This window comes from Peromyscus eremicus, chromosome 7 (assembly GCF_949786415.1).
Source record: "Peromyscus eremicus chromosome 7, PerEre_H2_v1, whole genome shotgun sequence".
Taxonomy (NCBI): Eukaryota; Metazoa; Chordata; class Mammalia; order Rodentia; family Cricetidae; genus Peromyscus; species Peromyscus eremicus.
In genome coordinates this window covers 57,117,248-57,137,116 of record NC_081422.1, presented here as the reverse complement: position 1 = coordinate 57,137,116, position 19,869 = coordinate 57,117,248, and the positions used below count along the sequence as shown (strand labels likewise).

At 49.3% G+C, this 19,869-nt stretch overlaps 1 protein-coding gene across 1 annotated transcript in view; it reads right to left on the bottom strand.

The window, feature by feature from the left end:
- Itga11 (integrin subunit alpha 11) overlaps positions 1-18,356 on the bottom strand; it is a 148,140-nt gene extending 129,784 nt beyond the window's left edge. The window contains exons 1-2 of the mRNA XM_059269045.1: positions 18,167-18,356; positions 16,682-16,786 (exon numbers count right to left, since the gene is read on the bottom strand). Of these exons, the coding sequence (XP_059125028.1) occupies positions 16,682-16,786; positions 18,167-18,356 (295 nt within the window). The remainder of the gene's footprint in view (positions 1-16,681; positions 16,787-18,166) is intronic.
- Between the last annotated feature and the right edge of the window lie 1,513 nt (positions 18,357-19,869).

Genomic DNA, 19,869 nt, shown 5'->3' with positions numbered 1-19,869 from the left:
CCTGAATGGGTAAATGGGGATAGAGTTCTGGCTCAGCCCATCACTATCCACTAGATCTCAGTCAAAACACTTAACTTTGTAGCCTTAGCTTTATCACGAATGCAACAGGGTGGCTGGCTCCTTACAGGGCAGAAGGCCGGAAGTGCTGTCCTGGTGGACATGAGCTTGTCAAAATCATATAGTCATCTTGATTTTGCTTGGTGTTGACCTTGGCCATCACGAATCTTCATTTCCAGGGCCGGGACCCCAAGGCTTAATGTGGGGCAACACATTTTCCAAAGCCGCATCACCATAGTCAAGCTAGGAAATCCACCTCCCAGCTCCTGGATACCATTCATGACACCACTCAGGCAAAGGAAAATTGGACCGGCTGCAGTGGGTCTTTTAGAAGACCCAGTGAAGCTCAGTTTTACCCTGGGGAGCCCTTCTTTGACATCTCAGCAGCTCTGCCTTCCTGACACAAAGGGGGGCCCCTCCCCCATCAGAGGTGACCATGGCCCCAGAAAGGGAAGGCAGGGCTCTGTGGCTGCTGACCACATTCACCATCAGGCCCTGATTCCAGTAGCTGCTCCAGAAGCAGCAACCTAGGCCTATAATTTGCAGGCTGGGTCTGGACCAAAAGCAGTTCTACCACTGGATCAGCCACCCCACTGGTCCTGGCCTATTAATTCTTGGCTTCTTGCACGGCAGATCTGCCCCCAGGCAGCAGTACCCAGGAGCCTGTGCTGTAAAGGGGGCCCGAAGTCTCCCCTCTGCCTCATCATGCTCTCCAGAGCTCTAACCAGAACTCAGACACCTCACCTCCTCCCCTTTGTCCCCAGCCTTGCCCTGGCCTGTCAATCACTAACCTTCCTGGCTCCCTCCTGACAGCTGAATCATGCATTTCTTCTCCCCCAAAGGGCCTGGGCTGGGCTTTGTGCCACACAATCTGACAATCTATGCAGATAACTGCAGGGCACTTTCCCACCAAAAAAAAAAAAAAAAAAAAAAAAAAAAAAATGGGAAAATGGTCCAGAAATTGGAGAACTTGCCTCCTATTCATCTACCATTTTCCAGACAGAAGACGACTCTGAGAAGAAGGGAGAACTGTCTCCCTACCTCCAGGGACCGCTTTGCTCTTGCACAGGCCAAGAAGTTGGACATCTCTTCTTGGATTGACCCCAGCGATCTCCAGAAGATGCTAAGGACTTGGGGACTAAGGGAAGGCTGCTTCTAAAGGTCTTGGCCTCTCTCATCATCTAGATGTCCATGGCTATGTGCCATGCAGGTGCCTCCCTCTAGGGCTCTCTGCATCCTCCCCTAGTTCACCTGAAAGCCAGACTTTCCTTCTAGAAATACAAATCCATCACAGTTCTCTGTGTGTGATCTTTGGCTTCCTACCACGCTCAGAGAGACAGTCCCTATGCTTCTTGGCTACCTGGTAGGGCCATGTCACCATCTTCTCTTGGACCTCACCACAGCCCTGGATGTTCCAGTTGCATCCTTCCCACCACAGGGCCCTGCACTCTGCTATTCCCTCTGTCCCAAATGCTCTTCCTGGTAGTGACCTGGGTGACATCTGCTCATCTCAAGCCTTGAGCCTGTGGAACCCAGTCTCAGTCACGGTCCCTTGAGTCCTCCTTATCATAGCAGAGTCACAGTGCCATTGAGTGCTTGCTGGGGAGCTGACTGAAGTCTGTCTCGTCCATGACAGCAGGGAGCTCACTGCCTCTGTGTGCTCCTGTGTCCTCTGCACCTAGCACCCTGCATGGCTCCAGCCAGGTCACCAGGCAACATCTATAGACCAGAAGAAGCAAACGCAATATTCCCTCTGCCAAACACCTATGGATCTGGGTCCCCCACTGGAAATTCCCAGAGTTCCCAGTGGAAGACGGGGCAGAACGGAGGGGCAGGCGCTTCATTTCCTGTACAAGTGTGTAAAAGACATGCGTGTGTCTTCATAAGGCAATCTGCCACACTGACTGTATCTATATGTGTGCCATCCATAGCCTGAACTCCTCTCCCCACCCCCACCCACCACACCACCCCTGCCCCATCCCACAGCTCTGGCTGCCAGTCATCAGCCTCAGAGTGTTCATTCCAATGTAAGCCACCTCTAGGACAGAACGTTTTTAAAACACAGGTGCTGAGGTCACAGGCCTAGGGTGGAATCCTGGGCTGTTCAGGTTCATCACCGATTGAGTTTAACTTAGAGTCTCAGTTTTCCCTTCTTTAAAAAAGAGGGCTGGTGGTTTCCACCATGTAGGATTGTGGGTAATTGGACGTAAAGTACATGTAATGCGTTTAGCACTGTGCACGTACAAGTTCAACTGCCAATGGCCATTAGTGTGGCTAAAACCCAGGTTTGGCTCTCCTGTGAGCAGTCCTCTGGATAATGTCTCAGATCCAGGACAAGACTTCCTCATGTTCCTGAAAAGCAAGCTCACTCCTCAAAGCCATCTGGAAACCCATACAGCTTAAGGAAGGTTTTTTTTTTTTTTTAAATGTGTGTGTATGTATTTGTGCAGATCTGCGTTCCTGTGTGTGTGTGCCCGTGTGTGCCCATGTGTGCCCGTGTGTGTGTGTGTGTGTGTGTGTGTGTGTGTGTGTGTGTGTGTAGGCCAGAAGGCAATCTCTCATGTCCATCTTGTTGTTTTTGAGATAGCGTCTCTCACTGGCCTGGAGCATGCTGACTGAGCTAGGCTGGCTGGTCAGTGAGCCCTAGGGATCCACCTGTGCCGAGATTACGAGCATACACAACCATGGGAAGCTTTTAAAAATATTGGTTCTGGGGCTCATATTCTGGTCCTCATGCTTACATGGCAAGTAATTTATTAACTGTGCCACCCCCCACCCCCCACCCCCGCAGATCAACATAATGATTGTGGGATCATGTGAAAGCAAGGTTGCATATACTACTTCACCAGGTAACAAGAAGAGCCCCAGACACCCTTCTGAGCATGTTTCCTCTCTACACGCCACCTCTGTGGGACTGTCACCCACCCCCCCACTCCCCAGATGGTCTTGACTATTTCCCCAGGGTCTGGCCCAAATGTGTGTGAGAGAAGAAGCTGGCACACACCACTCCTCAGCAGTGATATAGGAGTTGTGACCATGTGTATGGCGTGTGTACAAATGTGTAGATGCATTTTCACATGTGTGTGTCTAGGAGCATATGCACATCTGTGAGCCTGCATGTGGAGACAGAGGTTGACATGGGGTCTTCTCTGAGCATTTCCCCCCTTATTTACTGGGACTGTGTCTCCTGCCCCAAGCTTACCAGTTCTGCTAGTCTGGCCAGGCAGCTTGTCAGTCAGGGACATTTCTACCTCCTGAGTACTGGGATTGCAGACAGACTGCTACACCCACTGGTTTTTGATGTGGGCTCTGGGTGGTCATGTGTGCGCATAAATGCCTTATATACGGAGCCACTTCCCTGTCTCCAGGGGTCCACATCTTTTTTATTATAATTATTAAAAGATTATTATTTATTTTATGTAGCTAGGTGTTTTGTGTGCATATATGTCTGTGCATGGTGCTTGCAGAGGTCTAAGAAGGGATTGGATCCTCTGGAATTGGAGTTACAGACAGCTGTGAGCTGCCATGTGGGTGCTGGGTGGGAATGGAACCCTGGGTCCTAAGGAAGAGCAGCCAGCGCTCTTAACCAGGGAGCCGCTTCTCCAGCCCCGGGTGGCCACATCTTAATGGGTGTTTTCCTTCTGGGGCTCCTCTGCTCCCTAAGCCAGCTGCTGGCCCTAGCTTTTCTTTCTAGCTACACAGGGTGCTGACGCTGAGGAGGAAAGGTGGAAATAAAACTTTCTCCAGTTGTTAAGCAAATCCGAAGCCTGTTCTCCTGCAGGGAAAGTGGAAGATGTGTTTCTTCCAAATGCTGAGCTGAATTCAGCAGCTCTGGAGAAAGGTTCCCCATGTTCTTCTCCTCAGAAGAGCCCTTAAACGCCCACCCACTTCCTTTACAAAACAGCCCTGAGTTTACTCTGGGCTTCAGCCTTCTCAATAACTCCACACTGTGCTTTTGTCTCTGTTCTTGGCTGTCTGTCCGTCTGTGATTTCATTTTCATAGGTCTTTTTCCAACTACAGCTCATGAGGTTACCCAAAGCCACCAATCATCTCTGTCATCCCCTCTTAACCTCCTTCAGGTCAGGTCACAGCTGGCCACGCTCACTGTCATTTGCAGTTATGAGCTCTGACATCATGGCTCTTGGAATGATATGTGAGAGCCTCTTGCTTCTCACTCACCACTAGAGCTGGTAAAAGTGCACATCGTAGCCAGGCGGTGGTGGCACACGCCTTTAATCCCAGCACTCGGGAGGCAGAGCCAGGCGGATCTCTGTGAGTTCCAGGCCAGCCTGGGCTACAGAGTGAGTTCCAGGAAAGGCTCCAAAGCTGCACAGAGAAACCTGTCTCAAAAAAAAAAAAAAAAAAAAAAAGCAAAAACAAAACAAAAAGTGCACATCGTGGGCTTCCTCCCAGGACTTGACACCTAGCCTCTGGAGATAGGGTAATAGCAGCGCATAGTTTATAGTGGGTAACTGTTCTGCCTATGACCTTGAAGTACATGCCCCTGGGGTGTGGCTTTTTGGACCCTTAGGAACTGGGATGCAGGTAGGCCGTGCTCTCTCTCCTTGTGGTTTTGGATGCTTAGACGGACCATGTGGAAGAACAGTGTGGACCATAGCTTGGCTTTCCAGGACCCTATGATAAATCTCTCGTGCTTTAGTGAGCTTTTATCCCCTAATAAATCCCTTGCCCTTTAAACAGACTCTGTGGATTTCTTAAATCACACAGTTGGCATCTCAAAACTGAGGTGCACCTTGTGAGCTCAGGGACTGTGTCTACCCTACTGTTCTGACTCCTTTGATGGATGTGGCTAACAAGAGCATACTAGTGTGGAGCTGGTGGTAGGGAGAAGTAGGTTTCGTTTGGTTTGATTTTGGTTTCTTTGGTGAGAGGAAGATGTTTACCAGGTAACAAATGTTGGGCCAGTTACTCAGCCATATGGTAGCCCTCTTTGCAGGGTGTGGATTGGATGCAAAATGCAACATAATAGTGTATTGATATTAACAGAGAGATGGCCCGTGAGAAGCTCTTGGGGAGCCCTGAAGGGGAGGGCAGGTGAGGGGTGTGGAGAATCATGGGGATTGTGCCAGAGACAGGCTAGATTTTATGGCAGGCTGTAGTGGACAAGGACTTAATGCAGTAACTCATTAGCCTGTAGACCGGAAATGGCAAAAGTCAGGATGTATGGACATACCAGAGGAAGTGAATGTCAGAGTGAGGAGGGGGGTCGGGTGCCTGGGAGAGTGTGCTATACAGCTGGGAACAGCCCAGAAAACTGAGTGGTGCTAGGAAGTCTCTGGGGAAAAAAATATGTAGGCTCACCTTCCTCTTTTAGCCCTGGTTGGCCCTGGAACTTGCTTTGTAGATCAGGCTGGCCTCGAACTCATAGAGATCTGCCTACCTCTGCCTCCCAAGTGCTGGCATGAAGAGCATGGGCCATCACACCGAGCATAATTTAATTTTTAAATTATATGTGTATGTGTATGTGTGTATGAGTATGGGTATGTACACACGATTGCAGGTTTCTGAGGAGGCCAGAAGAGGGTGCTGGACTCCCTGAAGCTGGATAGTTGTGAATGACTCTTGGTGGGTGCTGGGAACCAAATATGGGTCCTCTGCAAGAGCAGTAAGCACTTTTAACTGCTGAGCCGTCCCTCCAGATCCTTAGATCATCTTCATGTGGTTAAAATCTACTGATAATGGATACTGGCCCCTGTCCTGACAAATGGGACACATCAGGGTACAACACTTGCCTCCAAGGCTCACGGGAGGAGCAAGTGGGTGAGTCATAGGATCCGAAGATCATATGGGGGAAAAGAATGCTGCACACTCTCGCTCACGCATGTGCAGACACAGGTCCACCTGTGCATCCCACCTCTCTCTCACACACACGCACACACACTTGTGCACACATGGTCACCTCTTTCCTGTGGTGCACTGATACTGTCAGGCATGAGGCAAGGGGCTGGGCGACAGTGGCCATAGAGTCTGCCAGGGACGTCTGCAGCCTGGGAGCCAAAGGAGAGATGAGCAGGCAGACACCCGAGCTATCACAGACCTCCTTCTAGTCCGGCTGGTGGCTTCCAGTTACAAATGGAACTTGTTACAGTACCTGAGCCACGGAGCAGAGAGCTTGTCCAGAGGCACAGAAATGGCCTTTGGCCTCCTCAAGACTACAAAACACATTTTTGAGGTTAGATTTTTTTTATTCCAGGAAGTCATTTTTAACCAAAGCAACCGAGTTTGGTGGTGTGTCATTTTGGACAATCATGGTTTCTGCACATTACATTTTTGCAGTCAAACCCTCCTCTCCTCGAGTAAACATTTACCTTGCCTTCTCCCCATGCCAGGCACTGCTCTGGCTGCTGAGAATCCAGTGGGAATCAAGATGAGCCCGGCCTCCCTGGGGCTTACACCCAACATGGGCTCGAGTCCAGGGAGCAGAGGCATGCCCGGTAGGGCTGTGACCCCTGAACGGAGCCTCCTGAGGGGTTTTCCAGATGTGCAGCCCTCCCCACTGTCCTTCACCACAGAATGATGTGGTGACTGTATGGCTCCGGCAGACCCCTGCGGCACTGAGTTACATAGCAGAGAACTGAATCCAGCACTCTTAGCTGCCTTTGTTTACCTTGCCTCCCCAGGACAGAGGCAGTCGATCAGAGCCCTTGCTCCCTAGACAGTGAGCTGGGGAGGAGATAGACATGGCCACCTTCAGCTCTCACGCTGGCCCGTGTCATTGCTAAAGTCCCCATTCTGTCCTCATACTATGGCCTCCAGTCTTCCCCCTTGGGCTTGTCTGCTTGCACAGCTCCATTGGACAAACAGGCTGCGCCAGCTGTATGCAGGGCAGCACGCCGGGCACTAGATCACAAAATGAATGAACAGTCTCGGAGCTGCTGACGGGGCTGCTGACTAGGAGACACAGAGGGCTGGGCTGGGGTGGGACAGACGGGATGGTTGGGTGGAGTCAGAGCAGGGCCCGAGGAAGAGGAAGGTTGGTACTTCACATTGATGGGGAGGTGTACTCAGGGAGCTCCCCAAGACAGGGACCGTGGTGCCTACTGTGGTCCTAGAACATAGTAGACATGCACTAAACGGGAGCTGAACTGAAGACTATGTAAAGCGAGCCTGAGTTGTTTGCCTGTGTGGCAAGTACTTTATTCACTGAGCCGTCACTCCAGCCTGCGTTTTGTTGTTGTTGTTGTTGTTTTTGTTTTCTTAAAGGACGTGTTCTCCAAATCACTTGCTTTAGGAGCCTTTCACTAACGTGTGTCCAAGTGGTTTATGGCTCACACTCAGCATGGCCGTGTTCTTGGCCTACCGTTTTATCAGTGTATATATCACCTTTGAACCCAATGCTCGTCTCGTAGGAAGAGAACTCTGATACTTGCCTTTCCCCATCCCATCATCCTGCACAGATAGCTCTAACACAGGGCCCACATACACCTGAGTCCTGTGCTCACCCTTCCCTATTAGAATTAAGAATATAATTTGCAGCTGGGCATGGTGGCACACGCCTTTAATCCCTGCACTCAGGAGACAGAGGCAGGCAGATCTCTGTGAGCTCCAGGCCAGCCTGGGCTACATAGCAAGTTCCAGGATAGCCAGAGCTACATAGTGAGAACCTATCTTGAAAAAAAAAAACTGGGGTTGGAGATTTAGCTCAGTGGTAGAGCACTTGCCTAGCAAGCACAAGGCCCTGGGTTCAGTTCTCAGCTCCAGAAAATTAAAAAAAAAAAAAAGAAAAAAAAACTATATGTATTTTTCCCATGTACACATGACTACATACATATACATATCTATATAATATATGAGTGCATACATGTGAGACAATTTGCTACTACACTCTTGAGGAACAAATTGTTTCGTCTGTATATGTTTTCATCTTTCCAAAAGTGACACTACGTTCCTTGTAAATTTCTGTAACCATAAGTAAGTGGGATTTATTCCGTTGAGAATGTAAGATATGCTCAGTGTTTAAAACTCAATCCCCAGGACCTCCTTACCAACAAGTAAAGGAGAAATATCACATGATTATATCATTTAATAGAGAAAAGGCTCCTGACAAAATTCAAGCCTCATTTGTGACAAAATGTCAGAAGCATCTCTGAGTTGCCTCTTGAGTGCAAGAAAAAACAGCTGCAGGAAGACCACAGCCACCTCACACTCGACGATGCAAGGTTTTCCCATGTAAGTGTGGGAATAGAGCAAAGCTGTCCACTCTTACCACCAGCAGGGCAAGCCGAAAAGGCATGCCTTGGCAAGGGGAAGCCAAGCCATCACCATGAGACGGCGATCATGGTCATCCACACAGGAAACTTCTCAACAGCCTTACAGAGACCTGAAGAAGTAAAGCCCAGAACTTAGAAATGTCCCATAATGCGGCAGGGTGCTAGATAAACATGCCAAACTGATTGTTTTCATGTACTAGGGACAAACACAGGGGGAGAAAGCCGGGTGGTGGTGGTACATACCTTAATCTCAGCACTTGGGAGGCTGAGGCAGGCGGATCCTTGTGAGTTCCAGGACAGCCAAGGCTACACAGAGAAACTTGTCTCAAAAAACAAACAAACAAAAACCAAAAATAAACAAAAAAGCATTTACTATCACTCATCTAAGAAAAATAGGTATAAATTTACCAAAAACAGGTGTAGAAAATACCATGCTTATCACCAAAATTCCTTCCGGTTTTGTAGGTATTCTTGTGCATGCCTAGCTGGAGTTAACCCATATTTAGCTTTTATGAGTGAATGGCTCTACGAAACACTTAGGAAAGGAACCAAGGAGCTGACTATATCAAAAGATAGTTTGTGGATTGGAAGACTCAATATCCCCTTAAATTGATGTGTAGGTTTAAACACAAAATCTATTCAAGTTCCAGGAAGATATTTTATAGGCACAGAGAAGTTTGCTTTAAAAAATTTTTTTTCTATGGGCTGGAGAAAGGACTCAGCCTGCTTTTGCAAAGGACTTGACCTTGGTTCCCAGCATCTAAGTCAGGTGGCTCACAGCTGCTGGTAACTGCAGTTCCAGGGGATCTAACACCCTCTTTCGGCCTCTGCTAGCACCTGCACTGAAGTTCACAGACTTGTACAAAAACCAACACTCACATACATAATTACAAAGAATAAAATAAAATCTTTAAAAGTTGCATAGAAAGACAAAGCATGCCTAAGTAATTGTGAAAAGAAAGCTAAGTTGGGAGAGGTCAGTCCACGTAAGTTCAAGACTTACTTGACTATAGCGCCACGATAGCCAAGACTGTGGGACAGGCAGGAGGGTCAGAGGTCACACAGCAAAACAGGCAGCTCAGAAACAGACCCAGACAGACAGGCCCGACCGACTATTGAGAAAGGTACAAAAGGAATTCGTGGAGACAGGGCAGCCTGTTCAGTAAGCGGTGCCGGGGGAAGCGTGTCCGGTGGGGGCTTTCACATAAACCTCACACCTTGTACAAAACTCACAGACTTTGGTGTGAGGCATCAGCATGTTCAGTAAGAAATGACAGGGGAAAATCTTTGTGGTCGAGGGCTGACGGGGGCTCTTGAACTCGACACCAGAAGCATGACCCATAAAAGGAAAAATGCACAAGTTTGACCTCATCCGAATTAAAAACGTTTGCACTGAAAAATACTCCGTTAAGTGGATGAAAAACAAACCAGAAGCAGAGAGAAAAACAGTGCATACCATGGGGCTGACAGGGGCTGGAATTCAGACTAGAATTTAAAATGTAACCGTAAGGAGGAAAGCAACAAGCCAGTTAGGAAAGGGGGAAAACGTGTGCAGACATCTCACCCAGAGGTCACCTAGGTGACAAGCCAACCCACGCAGAGATGTCCATCTCATCAACCATGATGGGAATGCACACTGCAACTACCCCGAAATGTGACTCTACACCCCACAGGACGGTGCCAGTTAAACAATGATGACAGCGCCAAGAGACTGGACAGGGCCTGTCTATCTGGTAAAAATAAAACAGGAGGGCTGGAGACAGCTAGGGTGCTGGCCTGGCATGCACTAAGCCCTGGGCTCAGTCAGCACCACATTGGGTGTGGACACTCGTAATCTCGGCAATTGGGAGGTGAAGACAGGAAGATCAGAAGTGCGGGGTCATCCTGGGCTATGAGTGATTGAGAAGATAGTCTTGGCTGCAGGAGATTCTATCGGAATGTGGGAGAGGAGGGGAGAGAGGAGAGAAGGGAAGGGAAGGGAAGGGAGAGGGGAGGAGAGAGAAGGGAAAGGAGGAGAGGGAAAGGGAGGGGAGGGGAGGGAAGAGAAGGGAGAGGGAGAGAGGGAGGGAGATGGGAGGGAAGGGAAGGGGAGGGAAGGGGAGGAAAGTGAAGGGAAGGGAAGGGAAGGTGAGGGAAGGGAAGGGGAGGGAAGGGAAGGGGAAGGGAGGGGAGGGAAATGGAGGGGAGGAGAGGAGAGGGGAGGGGAGGAGAGGAGAGGAGAGGGGAGGGGAGGGGAGTGGACAGGAGAGGAGGGAAGGGGAGGGGAGAATACAGGGCACTCTGCCCTGGAATGCAGTCTAGGGGTTTCTTTGAAAACCAAACATGCAGCTAACATATGACCCAGCAGTTTACTGCACCCCCAGGCATTTAGCCCAGAGAAATGAAGGCTTTCACTCAACAACTGTATGTGAATATTTGTAACAGTTTTGTTTGTAATAGCTCCAAACTGGAAACAGTCTAGACATCCTCTATCAAGAGCAAGGTTAAATAAACTGTGGTACATCCATGACATGAATTACTACTTAACCATGAAAAAGAAATAAGCATGAGACAAGTGGCCGAATCTCTGGAGAGGGATGTTGAATAAAAGAGGTCACATCCAGAAGGTGATACACTGAAAGATTCCATTTACAGCATTCTTCAAATGACAGTGTAAAAATGGAGACCCCATGACTGTCCAGGAGATAATGAGGACAGGAAAAAGATGATGTGTCTATAAAGGACACCATGTGAGATTCTTGGTAGATGGGCGTGTCCTGCATCTTAACTATACAATGCCAGAATCCTGCTTGGGATGTCCTAGTGTGATTGCACAGGATGCTAGCTGGGATGTCCTACTACAATTGTACAGGATGCTAGTGCTGAGAAGTTGAGCAACAGCTACAATGGAATGTTTCACAACTGCACATTAATCTTCTCATCTTACAGTTCCTGGATAAAGAGATTATGGGGTAAGGTAATTTAAAAGGCAAAAGTGCTCTGCCAGCTTAGTAAGAGCTGCCATGACTGTGGATGTTGGCCATGGTCGACTTCCAGCACTGGCTAGGAGCTGGGGACCCCAGTGTGTCCTGACGGAACCAGGCCTTGGCATCCAGGCAGAAGACCTCTGTTCAAATCTCAGCTTTCCCATGTACCAAGCCCTTGGCTTTTGGCAGTTGACTGGTAGCTTAGTCCTTTGGCCCATCCTGTTCCTCTCCTCTTCCCTGTGCTACAGATGGGCCAACCTGTCCCTGCTGGCTGTGGGTGAACACAAGGTCAAAATCTGGCTATTCGGGGACTCCCCACCCCAGTGTGGATGGTCTCAGGCAGGAGGAATGACAGGCTTACTTAAGCCTCCCTCACCCCACTTCAGAAAAGGCAGTCTATATTCTTCTGGGACTGTAGATGGAAGAGTGATTTTAAAGACCAGAGAGATGGATCGGTCAACAAAGTGCTGTCTTGCTAAGCATGAGGGCCCAAGTTTGGCTCCCAGAACCCGCATAAGAAAGCTGGGCATGGTGGCACATGCTTATAATCCCAGCCCGGAGGAGACAGAGACAAGCAGATCTGTGGGGCTCTGTGGTCAGCCAGCCTAGATATTGGCATTCCATGTCAGTGAGAAACCCTGTCTCAAAATACCAATGTAGATGATGTCCTGAGACACAACATCCACGGTTATCATCTGGTATACACACACACACACACACACACACACACACACACACACACTCATTCATATACTTGTACATATACACACATTCAATCGTACACTCATACACTTGTACACACATATACACAAATACATTTATATAATTACATATATATACATACATACACAAATACACAGGCATACACAAAAGCACACAAACATACACACATATATACATGAATGCACACACATATACATACATATCCACATACACATGTACACACCACACACACACACACACACAAACACACACCAGTAACATTGTAATTTGGAAACTTCTGGGGTCTTCTCCACCTACTGGGAGAAGCAGTAACTTGACTCTGTCAGAATTTCTGGGTCCAGCCAGGCCTGAAATCATCTTCTGTGGTGAATATCTTTTTTTTTTTTTTCTTCGAGACAGGGTTTCTCAGTGTAGCTTTGCGCCTTTCCTGGATCTTGCTCTGTAGCCCAGGCTGGCCTCAAATTCACAAAGATCCGCCTGCCTCTGCCTCCCGAGGGCTGGGATTAAAGGTGTGCACCACCACTGCCCGGCTATGGTGAATATCTTTTTTAATTTAATCCAATTTGAATAAAGTTTCTGCCACTGGCACCTGAAAATTTAGTGACCTTTACTTCCTGTAACCCTTTGGGTCTGCTTGATGACCTCTAAGATGGGTGGTAACACCTGTGATCTCACTGGTTATGCATGGACAGATCACACATACAGATCTTTGTTCCTTTTCCTGCTAGTAACTGGTTTATGAAATTGAGTATGGAGACTTGAATGGAAAAGACCTAAAAGAGAGGACCTTGAAGGCCACCCCAAGTACCTATGTAGTAATTTGAGTCTTATTAGACAGAATAACACATCTATGTATGTATGTATGTATGTATGTATGTATGTATGTATGTATGTATGTATCTATATCTATCTATCTATCTATCTATCTATCTATCTATCTATCTATCTACCTATATCTGTCTGTCTATCTATCATCTATCTGTCTATCTATCATCTGTCTATCATCTATCTGTCTATCTATCTATCTATATCTATCTATCTATCTATCTGTCATTGATCTATCTATCATCTGTCTATCTATCTATCTATCTATCTATCTATCTATCTATCTATCTATCTACCTATCTATCTGTCTATCTAGACAAGATCTCACATAGCCCAGGCTGGCCTCATACTTATTATGTAGCTGAGGATGACTGTGGACTCCTGACCCTTCTGCCTCCATGTTCCAAATGCTAGGATTCTAAGCATGCACCATCATGCCTGATTTATCTGGTGCTAGGGTTAGAACTCAGGGCTTCATGTGTGCAAGTACTCTGCCACTGAACTACATCCCTAGCCCCACAACTTAAAAAAATAAATTTACTGTGAGGTGGGTGCACACCTGTGTCATGGTGTTCTGTGTCAATCAGAGGACAACTTTCCGGAGTTAGCTCTAACCTTCCATCCCATTTTTGAGGCAGGGTCTCTCTTGTGTAGCATACTCCCAGCTGGCTGGCCTGCAAGCCTCCAGCTGATCTCTTGTGTCTCCACCTCCCACACCACAGTAGGAGGCTGGGATCAGGGATGAGCGCCATGCAGGCTCTTTATGTTGGTTATGGGATGAACTGAGGTTGTCAGTCTTTCCAGGCCAATGCTTTCACTGCTAAGCCATCTCCTGGGCTCCTACGGCTTCTATCTTTAATACATAGTGTAGCTGGGATATTGCATAAGACAATCATACCTTGTAAGAGACTTGTAGTTGGCAACACAGGTACTGAGCACTCCAAGAGTTCTCTAGGCAGAGTTTCTTTGGTCAAAAGTTATTTACTTAAAATACAATTTTTTTTTTGAGGATTTCATACATGGTGTCATAGTCACGCTTCTGCTCCCTCCCCTTGACTTCTCCCACATCCACTCCTCCCTCCCCCAGAGTGTGCTTTTATTTTTTTAACCCACCTAGTCTAATCTGTGCTGCTCACATATTCATGAGTCGACCTCCAGGGGACCACACCCTTAGGAAAACCCGGTTCTCCCTCCCCCCAGAAGCCATCAACTAACTCTCAATATCTTCCACCTTGAGCCTTTCCCCTCTCCGAGCTGGAACACTGACTGGCTTGATCTTGTGCGGGTCTAACACAAGCGACCACAGTTGCAGTGGTCCTGTCATGTCCAGAAGACACGGTTTCACTCCGGTCCTCCCAGACAGCTGGCTCTTACAGTCCCCTGAGCCTGCGGGAGGGGTATGACACAGACGCCCGGCTGTGGCTGAGCGGTCCGTAGACATGGACTCTCCAGGTAGCAGTTCCTGGAAAGCAGTGTGCATAAGAGTAACTGGAGGGATGGAACAAGTGAATAGAAGCAGTTCTTCTTCTTTGTACAGCCACCCAGGTGACTCAGTGCCACCACCTGGGAATTGTGAAACTATCAACTCAACGTGAAGATGAGGCACAGTGGCAGGGGAGCACCTCAATGCTTGCAGGGGCCACTGAAGAGGGGACCAGGTTTGGCCACCTGTTCCTAGGCGGTTGTTCAGGAAAGGCAGTCAGTCTGGGCTCCTGGGAGATGGCTCATAAGTTGGGTTCCTCCCTGAAGAAGACCACAGCTGGCCCAAGTTCAGGTGCATTGGGTCATTTGAGGGTGGGCTTCCTGGGCACTCTGCTGAGGAAGTTGGGGAAACAGCACGAGGGGGGAGAAGCCACCACAGGCATAAGGGGGTAAGGAGTTTACTTACCTACTGGGGAGCTCAGAAAGCGGGGGGCACCTTGGAATTCCCCATACATCGGGCATTGCATGCATGTGCAGTTGAGGTAAGGCCTCCCCGTCTCACCTGCAGCTTCTCCCTGCCCTGAAGTTAGTCCAGCATCCAAGGACAGTGCCCTAAAGGTCAAAGATGCTAGCCATTCACAAAAAAGCTCCTTTCATTCAGAGGATAACATTTGGTCCTCTGAGCTGGGATCCAGGTGCCAATCACCACCGTGGCTGGTACCTTTCTGAGAAAGAAGGAAGCAGCATGTCCGAGAGGAGGGTGACTGTGACCAGAGTTGACTCTCCTGTGTTCTTCCTTCTTAGATTCCAGCAGAGCTCGGATAAACAGCCAGAGCCTTTGGAATGTCACCCACCTTCCCACAGCCCTCCCTCCAGCCCACCACACGCACAACGATGAAGTATTTTTAGTTGTGCTCATTCGCAGTCTGTTTCTCTAGACGGTTGCATAAGTGGCCTGGCGGGGACAGCGAGCGGTACCAGTGGATGGTAAAGCCATTGACTCCAGGGGTGCAGCCAGTGCGGCTTGCTGGAGTTGGCAGGGTCCGGGCCCCTCTGCACATAGAGGGAAAACTTGACACACGCCAGGGAGGTGAGGTGACCTCATCCTGGCTGATTGATGGTGAGGAAAAACATGGGAGTTCTCCAGCTGCTCCTGCCTTTTGAGGATTTTGGAATCACATTAAGGTGTGAGAAGGACCCCTGAATACAGACCCACCAGCTGCGCTGGGCAACATAAAAGTTCAGAACTGAGCCTCAGAGTGGGCAAGGGCAGGGCAAGGGCAGGGACCTGCGAACCAGACTCCCTTCCATCATGCTGTTTTTGGTTTTTGTTTGTTTGTTTGTTTTGTTTTCTTCCTGAATGTTCCATGCTAGCTTCCCAACGGCACTTTGGGCTGGGATTGTAAACACTGTTTTTATGAGTAAGGATACAAACCCATTTCACAGAGGCAGCATGGCTTCACCTGAGTCAAACGGCAGAGCAGGGAGCTGAGAGCAGAACTCAGGTCCCCCCGCTACCTGGCCAGAGTCTTGTTTTTCTCCACCGACTAGGGGAACTGGGAGCAGCTTCCTAATCAGCTGTTAAAGCCCTGCGCTTTAACTGGTTAAAACGTAGAGAAAGAGTGACTATGGAGTGCTTAGCCATAAGTGGGACATCTACATCATGCCCCCTCCCCTAGAGGCTCAGGGACCGTGTTGAAAGAGAGGCTGGAAAGAGAGTAAGGGCCAGAGGTGGGACACTGTCTTCTGGACAGGACTGGACCACTGTACCCACGGACTCCTGACAGCTGTGGTTGATTACACAAGACGGCTCAAGAGCAAGCCAGTCAACATCCCGGCACTGATGGGGGAGGGCTCAGGAGCCCCCACCCCCAACTGAGGAGCCACTGACAGTTGATGGCCGCCAGGGGAGAGAGAGTCAGTTTTCTTTAAGAGTATGTGACCCCTGACAGGTCGGCCATGGATGGTCCCACGCCCCTATGTGTATGCGCAACACAAATGGGTTGTCAAAATAATCAAAAAAGGACATGAATTTTGGAGGGAGCGTAAGGGAGGAGGAGAGGTCCTGGGAGAAGTTAGAGGAAGAAGTGGGAGGTGGGGGAGGTGACACAGACACATACATATGATAAACAATAAAATAAAATGTAAAATCACTAAGCAGTACAACCCATCCTTTGTCAACTTGACACACAAACCCATCAATCACTCTCAAGCCATAACTTTCCGCCTTGTGTCCCCAAAGTCTTACATTAGTATCATGATACTTCAGATGCTTTGTCAGGTATTTTGGCCACAGCAACAAGAAAAATAACTAATATAGAATCCTGGGAAAAGAGAAAGAAAAACCACCAAGTCAAATCTGTTCCTGTAATAAAACATATCCAATAGTTGAGATTTTTAGGAAAGAGGAAAATGAAGAGCAGGCTATGTGAGTCACACTGACTTCCTCCAATTACCAGCATCCAAGCGCCACAAGAAGCTTCCGACCAAGGAACCTTGGATGCCGCCACTGGTAAGGATGCTGAGCACCCAGCCTGCCAACTTCATGCCTGCCTCTTTTCCTGCGGAAACAGCCACTCTCACTGCCCAGAGCCCTGTGCCTCTGCTGGCACTGCAGTAAGAACTGGCCAAAGCCATGCCCCTGGCCCCTGCAACCCCCCCTCCCGCCTCTGTTTCCCTCTGCAGAACAGCGGGGGTGGGGTGGGTCCACCAAATGTTCTTGAAGTCCTGTCAGTGTTGACACAGCCTGCCATGCTTTGATGTGAGGGAGCATCAGTGGTTGCTCTGGAAACCTCCTGGTGCCAAGCTGTTCTCCCGGTACTCTTCCACCGCCTGGAGAATACTGAACTCTGGCAGACACAAGAGTTCAAAGATGGCATGGAAGTTCTGATTTAGGAAGAACCAGAGATGGGATCTGTGGGCACAGCTTAGCTGAGGGCTTTGTGAGTGTGTGAGTTGTGTGTGTGAGTATGTGTGTATGAGTAATGTATGTGTGTTTGAATGTCTGTGTGGGCTGTGTGTGTGAGTATGTGTGTAGTTGTGTGTGTGAGTATGTGTGTGTATTTGAGTGTGTATGTGTGGTTACTGTTCTATTGCTGTGAAGAGCATTACTATAGCATCTTGTAGAAGAAAGCATTTAATGGGGAGTTGCTTACAGCTCAGAGGGTTCGGTAATCATGGCAGGAGCATGGCACCAAGGCAGGCACAGCTCTGGAGCAGTAGCTGAGAGATTACATCAGATCCACAAGATGGAGGCAGGTAGAGGGACTAAGACCGCATCCCGTGTGGGCTTTTAACACACCTCCTCCCACAAGGCCACGCCCCCTAATCCTTCCTAAAATGTCCACCAACTGGGAACCAGTTATTCAAATATATGAGCTTAAGGGGGGCATTCTCCTTCAAAGTACAACAACGTGTGTGTGCGTGTGTGTGTGTGTGTGTGTGTGTGTGTGTGTGTGTGTGTGTGCATATATGTGCTTTTACACATGTATATAGGTGTGCATGTATGTGTATCTGTATGTCTAGAAGCCAGAGGTCATATTGCTCTGTACCCCCCCCCACACACTTACACATTTATTTGTGTGTTGGGGCATGTGTGTGTCAGAAGACAACTTAAGGGAGTCAGTTCTCTCCTATAATGTAGGTTCCTGGAATTGAACTCTAGTCACTAGTCTGGGCCACAAGTACCTTTGACTACTGAGGGGTCCAGCAGGCTCTTTACCTTAATTTTGAGACAGGATCTCAGTGAACTCAGAGCTCATCAATTGGCTACACTGGCTGGCCAATGAACTCTGGGGACCTGCCCATCTTTGCCCCCTGCCCTCCCCCACTTAGGTTACAGATGCTGCGCTGCTGTGCTGGGCTTTCACGTAGGTGCTGGGGACCTGCACTCAGGTGCTCATGGTTGCACCATCTCCTTCCTCACTGAGCCATTTCCTCACTCCCAGCTGAGGGCTTCTTGGAGAAGTGGCTTCGAAGTTTGACGCTAGGGTGGATGACTACCTGCTTGGGTTGTTCAGGAGAGGGAATCCACATGCGGGGAGATGGGCCGGATGTGGGGAGATGGACCAGATGCAGGAAGATAGGCCGGATGTAGGAGATGGGCTCGATGCTGCCTACAGAGCTCCCCATTCGTGGCTTTAGGATGGCTTGCTAACAACTTTTCATATCCTGTAGGCCTCCTGCACCTTACATCCATGCTGCTCTTTCTCCAAAACACACTGGCTTTCCACCATCCACGTTGGAATCCCACTCTGGGGGGGTTAGCAGTAGGAGGGACTTAGTTCAGGGATGCGGTGGCAGCTACTTCACCTAGAGCGTTCGGTTGACACCAAGGGCAGGATGAGGACAGGAATGTTCTGACCCCTCTGCCGGGTTCAGGCCTGCAGAGTCACCCCGCAAGGCCACCGAGTGAACCCAGCACACCTGGTATGGAAGGTCACAAAGGTTGCACTGACCACAGACACCAACCTGCAGGATTCTACTGTACAGTGGGATGTTGCACAGGGACCCTAAAGCATGACACTCCCCAAGATTTGCTGGCCTTTGTCGAGGAGAGGTGCTGTTGTGGTGGGCCGGAGCTACACAGCAGGGTTGTAATATGGCCTGCTTCTCTCTAGGTAGTGATGAGACGTCAGTCCTGAGAAGGACAGTCAAGCTCGCAGAAGGAGCTATTCTGCAGAGTGTGGGCAAGGGTAAGGGGACCCATAAAGATGGGCAGCCCGGGGACTCCGCTGCAGGGGAGAGGCATGGGAAGCTGGCTGGAGCACAGCACTGGGAAAGGTCCTGGAGCAGCAGTTCTCAACCGGTGGGTCTTGACCCCTTCAGGGGTCTTGCCCCTTTCATAGGGGTTGCCTAAGACTATTGGAAAACACAGATGTTTACATTATGATTCATAACAGTAGCAAAATTGCAGCTGGAGGTCACCACAACATAAGGAACCGTATTAAGGGGTCGCAACATTAGGAAGGTGGAAAACCACTGTCCTAGAGGAAGACAGCAGCAGTCCAACTAGAGATGGCAGGGAGGGAGCTGGGCCAAAGCTGAGACACCCCCCGGCCCCCACCCAGCCCTCCAGACAGTACCTCATGGGCTGAATCCCAAGAGCATGTCCAAGGAAGAGGGGACAAGGGAGGCCGAGTGGAGAGGTCAGCCCCGGAGCACTAGGCAGAACGGACAAAGGTGAAGAACGGTGAGGACTTGCATTTGGACCTTCTGTGTCTCCCTGGTCCTAAAATGGTGATACCAAGGGACCGCCCCCTGCCGGCGGGCGCTCGGGAGGGCCTCTCCACTAGCACCTGAGGTGAGCGGGCAGCATGGAAAATGGCTTCAGGAGCTTCCTCTGGTGGGCACTCTCATTTTCGTAGAAAATGCAGCATCCTAAGTTTGAGGAGCTTATTCATGTGACCCCAGGCTCCACTTGCTGCTGAAAGCCTCTCCATAACTAATATAAGTAGTGGGGGAGATGTCCTGGGGAGCCCAGGCTTTCTGTAATGCAGAGTGGCCCCTGACTAGAGAGTGACATGAAAGTCTCTGGCCCTCAGGACTGGAAGAGGCCCCACTCTTTAGCCACTTGCCAACTCTAGAGAAACCAGCCCAGATCCTGAGCTTGGCTGAGGCTCCTGTGTGAGCCCCTCAGAGCTGG